The 5,260-nt window shown below is 33.8% G+C and overlaps 2 protein-coding genes across 2 annotated transcripts in view; one reads left to right on the top strand and one right to left on the bottom strand.

Moving 5' to 3' along the window:
- Positions 1 to 2,031: 2,031 nt before the first annotated feature.
- On the top strand, positions 2,032 to 2,487 carry Pdf (Pigment-dispersing factor). Its single transcript, XM_017898844.1, has 3 exons — positions 2,032 to 2,100; positions 2,172 to 2,290; positions 2,362 to 2,487. The coding sequence occupies exons 2-3, from the start codon at positions 2,174 to 2,176 to the stop codon at positions 2,485 to 2,487; spliced, it is 243 nt and encodes an 80-aa protein (XP_017754333.1). The 5' UTR covers positions 2,032 to 2,100; positions 2,172 to 2,173.
- A 403-nt stretch (positions 2,488 to 2,890) lies between these two features.
- Pitslre (cyclin dependent kinase 11B pitslre) overlaps positions 2,891 to 5,260 on the bottom strand; it is a 3,614-nt gene continuing 1,244 nt past the window's right edge. The window contains exons 3-8 of the mRNA XM_017898581.1: positions 4,768 to 5,258; positions 4,355 to 4,677; positions 3,962 to 4,288; positions 3,633 to 3,897; positions 3,313 to 3,543; positions 2,891 to 3,230 (exon numbers count right to left, since the gene is read on the bottom strand). Of these exons, the coding sequence (XP_017754070.1) occupies positions 2,936 to 3,230; positions 3,313 to 3,543; positions 3,633 to 3,897; positions 3,962 to 4,288; positions 4,355 to 4,677; positions 4,768 to 5,258 (1,932 nt within the window). The 3' untranslated portion in view covers positions 2,891 to 2,935. The remainder of the gene's footprint in view (positions 3,231 to 3,312; positions 3,544 to 3,632; positions 3,898 to 3,961; positions 4,289 to 4,354; positions 4,678 to 4,767; positions 5,259 to 5,260) is intronic.

The following is a 5,260-nucleotide window of genomic DNA, read 5'->3' as shown; positions in this document are numbered from 1 at the left end:
AATTTGATGATATTTTACGATTTCTCGGAAACCTTGACCCAATAAATAGAATGATACATTGTGTCGCGTATCTAGTCAAACCAGCAGCTATTAGTGCATCTTTTCTCCTAAAGACCTTAACTTGGACGATCGTTTAATATTTTACCATGGATACGTACACGAGAAAGCTATTAACAGGAAAGCGATAGATAATTCGAGACACAAAAACGTTCGTTTCGTTTGACCCGTGTTAAGTGCTTCCAGCTACCACATCTATGTGATTTATACAACACACCTTGGAAAGTCGTAGTATCCTTGGGAAATCCACAAGAATCATTCATCAATTAAAGTTACGATAGTTGTAGCAAAGAAATGAAACTGCTTTTAATTACGTCATCTATGGTGTTAACTTCGTAATTATTTAGCGAAAGCGAGTTATGGACAAGAAATTGAAGAAAAAAATCGGAGAAGATACGAAATTCCATAGATGGTTAAAAGACAAGATAATTCGAGGACTTTCTCGTGTACAATGAAAAATATTTGGATGTCGAGAAAACTGAATTGTAACATGATCGACATGCGACGTTTGAGTTCGAAGGGTCTTAAGAAAGAATCAAGGACACGACACCAGTCTCGGGCCAACTTTCTGGTTGCTGGTTAGTGACCCACACCTATCCCAGGGTACGAAGATTTCGATTATCGTGCATGGACTCTCGAAACTCTAAGCTCCCTTCCTCTTTTTCTTTTGTCCTCTCGTTCTTCCCCCTCCCCCACTCTGTTCCTTCGTAACCGCCGAACTGCGAATATCGTACCTATCTTCAGTATTTATCGTTCATCATTTTAGTGTAGGTGTCTCATGAATAAATACAATCCCCTTAATTATTGAAACTATATAAATAAAATCGCATTTACAAATGATTCGTTGAACTTATCATTTTGCCTTTTACATATTTGAAAAACGTCGTGATTTGTATTTTTAAATATTCAAATGGAAAATATTCCTGAAGCTTTGTCCTTTAAGAATTAATAAAACTTTCGTCGAATTCCTTTATAACTGGTGTAAAAATAGAACACAAGGAATCATGTGTGACATCGATAATGGAACAAATGCAAAACATATAATGAAACATTGTAATAATCGTAAATTCGAATACTGAAATCTCCAATACTTTTCCGTACTGTACATGTATATATAAATTGTATATGTTACACTATCGTGTCATTAATTAGAATGCAATACATCGTAAATGGAAATAAGATGTTCATGAACCGCGTATTTTTTATCGCAAGTACAAGCGGATGAACGTTGATTACTTCAGCAAGGATTTCTCCTGATTTTGATCTACTTTTCCAACACATATGACAATTTAAGGAAACGTCGATAAAGCGGTGCAATAGTAATAACGATAATAGTAAATATTAATCGGACCATATTGACATTATAAATTATGTTACATCATTTTCTCTATAATTCTTATTACTTTTACCGCCCGTATATTAAATTTAATTTATGTAAAAAAAAAAAAACATTTGACGGATATTGTTAAAAAAAAAAAAATAAAAAAAAACAGCAAACAGAATTAGAAACCTTCATATAAATGATGAAGCATCATGGAAAAGAAAGGTAAAGGATGAAGGTGTCCAGGACATCCATAGCCAACATCTTGGGATGGAAAAATAATACTCTCCAGAACTTTCAATCCATTGTAATCCTGTGAAAAAATACCACGATGAAATGATACATCAATATGAAGTTAATTTTTAAATAAAAAGAAGGAAACATGTATTTTCTACTCCCCACATAGTGGTTAAAAACTCTGTCGTTGACAGTCCTGAATATTATATTACATAATAATTAAAAAAAAAAAAAGGAAACGGAAGAATGTCTTCGATAGTTCCTCGAAGAGATAACTGTCGTTTGCAGATCCGTCTGTCATGCTCAGATTTCAACCCCCACGAATATCACCCATATAAAAGTATGGTAGCTTAGGGTTCTTAAGACACTTCCACTTGATACAGCTAACAGAAACAGTATTTGCAGCTGCAATACAGGTCCTGCAGTACGAAAAATAAGTAGCTGTTTAAAATAGTTTAAACTAAAGATTAAAAGAAACAGGAAAGGTAATAAAAGATATATTTTACTCATCCATATCCATATTAACAATTTTTTACGTGTTGTTTTTAAAAATAAGGTATGGCATCGATAAAATGTGTACTATTATTAATTATGATTCTGGGAATCACACTGGCAACAACCGAAGATACTTACAGGAATCTATTAGGACTGAACTTACCATATGGCAGAGGAATGGTAAAAAGATATAAAATATGAATCTTGTTTCATTTTAATGATTCTAATAATCGTGTGAAATATAATTCTAGAATAACGAACTACAATCTACCAGACCGCTGTATTTGCCGCCATGCCTTTGTTATTCCAAACGCAACTCTGAACTAATAAATTCATTGCTAGGCCTACCAAAAAACATGAACAATGCTGGAAAGTAAAATTGCTGAAATTCGATGATAATGAAGCTATGCTTTTTATTTAACGTATACATTTCAAAGAATCATTTAAGCTTGTAATGTATTGAACCTAATAAACTCGATAAAAAAATGATATTCTTGTTGACGCCCTTTTAACCATCCGTCTCTTCCTAGCTATAATTATCGGCTGTTATATAAAATAAAATAAAGTATAAATTTCCAAAAGTATTCTCTGATGAAGCTCCGTCTGAAAGAATAATAAGATTTAGTGTCACATAACAAAAGACACAAGTTACTATATAATCTTTTTTTATGAAATTTGTGACATTCTTTAATTGTATATTCAATCTTTTTCATTTCATACAATCTCATTGCGAAATACCAAGTATTTCGAAATTTATGTACACAGTTTATTTTATAGAAAATCAATCACTCTTGTTTTTATTTACGTAGAATTCGTCACATATTTTTAAAATTTTAAATGAAAACCACCACCAACGGGTGGTTGTCTACCGCCTTCCATGAGACCCATATGAAAACCGGAGTTACTTAAATCAGCATCATCACCATCTCCTAATTGTTTATATTCTTTTCCACCACTTGGTGGTTTTGGCGAAGCATTCGCTGTTCTTACACCCAACTCTGATTTGGCTGGCCATGTAGGGAACATTTGTGGGTCTATAGGTAACGGCGCTTCTGTAAAATAGCCATGTTTTAAGGCATCTTCCGCTGAGGTTCGTTGTTGGGGATCATAAGTGAGAAACCTATACAAACGTTGGCTTAAAATTAATAAAAAGAAAAGAACGATATTAAGATTCTAAGAAATTATTATCCAAAGAAACATACTTGTTTAGTAGTTCGATACCCAAATCTGACAAAGATAAACTAAAACGTTGCCTTAAATTATTTACAGGATAATGAGCAAATGGAATTTTTTGTACCATTGGCAATTTACTATATCCTGGCCATATCCGATCGTTTGGAGTACCTAATTCTTTAAATATTCTGTTCAATTGATCAATTTCGGATTTACCTGGAAACAATGCCTCCATTCTTAATAATTCTGCAAAAATGCATCTAAAAGAATCGTATAATGTCATTAACAACAGCGACATATACAAATGAAAACTGATTTTCCAATTTTCAGATTTTTTTTATTTTCTTACCCCACTGACCACATATCGATGGGAGTACTATATTCTTTTCCACTCAGTAGCAATTCAGGAGCTCTGTACCAAAGGGTTACAACAATCGGAGTATATTGTCTCAAAGGAGAACCATATTCTCGTGCTAAACCAAAATCACCAACCTTCAAAATGCCTCGATGACTTAGCAATAAATTCGACGTTTTCAAATCTCGGTGAAGTATCCAATTATCGTGCAAGTGTGCAACTGCCCGTAATAGTTGTTGCATAAGACACTTGACTTCCCCTGTAAGGAAAACATGTACATTTCATTTTTTCTCTAAATATTATAATTATTTTATTATATTCACCTGGTATAAAAACTTGCTTCTTTTGTTTCATTGTTTCCATCAATGATTTTAAATCATGCTCTACATAATCCATTACAATAAATATCTTATCCATATTACTGCCGACAACTATTTCTCGAACAGTAACAATATTCGGATGTTGAGCTTTTAATAAAGTATTTATTTCCCTGAGACTAGTAATTGGAAAACCTTCCTTTTCTTTCTCCATTTTCAACCGTTTCAGAGCAACAATTTCATCCGTACGTTTGTCACGTGCTCTGTACACTACACCGTACGTACCTTCCTCGATACGATTTAAACACTGAAATTCTTCTACACTTCTACAACCTATAACAAAGAGGATATCTTCATATAATATGAAAACCAAACGAAATAAAAAATTCAATTACATACCTTGAATTGCTGGCAAGTATGGAGGTAATTCAGGCTCTTCTTCTTCCTTTTTTTCTTCTTCTTCCTCTATATTTTTAGACGCACCATTTGAATCTACATGTCCAGGCGATTCTCCATCTGAATGATCAGATTTAGCTAATCGATCAACAGATAAAGGACTTGGATTATTATAATCGGAACCATCATTAGAATCTGCATTGGAACCTTTATTTGAATCGTTTGATTCATCGTCATCATCACTACTAGATTCGGATGAATCAGAAGAATGTCTATCGGATGATCTCTCACGTATACTTCTTTGACCATCGGACGAATGCCTAGATCTGTAAACGAATAGTCGGAAAGTTGTGAAGTGAAATAGAGATTAAAAATAAAATATTAGAGCATCAATTATAACAAAATACAATCCTTACTCAATAGATTTAGAACGAATTTCGTCTGAATGAACAGGACTCGGACTTTCATCAGATAGTTCTACAATAGATGGATCTTGATTATTGTCTGGACTTAAAGGTCGTTTCTCTCCTCTTTTCATCCGTCGTGCTTCCAACTCTAATCTGGAGACTTCTTTTCTCCTAGCCATCTCTCTATCAGCTTCCAGTAATCTTTCTTTTCTAAGTTCTTGTTCGGTCATTTCTTTCGGATCTTTTGGCTGTATCGGTATTTCATTGATTTCCATTTCATCAGGTTCTTCTGTAACAATTTCCATTGCTTCGCGCAGTTGCTTTTCTCTATGCTCTTTTTCACGCTCTGCTTTTTCTCTGTCTCTTTCACGAAGTCTCTCATGTTTGTGTGATCTTTTGTGACGTTTTTCACTTCTCTCGGGTCGTTCCATCAATTCCGTTTCATAGTATTGTTCTTCTATTACTCTCATATGCCTATGTTCCTCCATTCGAATTTCACGAC

The sequence above is a fragment of the Eufriesea mexicana genome, unplaced genomic scaffold (genome assembly GCF_001483705.2).
Source record: "Eufriesea mexicana isolate 0111107269 unplaced genomic scaffold, ASM148370v2 scaffold4744748677, whole genome shotgun sequence".
Classification (NCBI taxonomy): domain Eukaryota; kingdom Metazoa; phylum Arthropoda; class Insecta; order Hymenoptera; family Apidae; genus Eufriesea; species Eufriesea mexicana.
The sequence above is the reverse complement of the archived record's forward strand: the minus strand, read 5'-3'. Positions and strand labels throughout refer to the sequence as shown.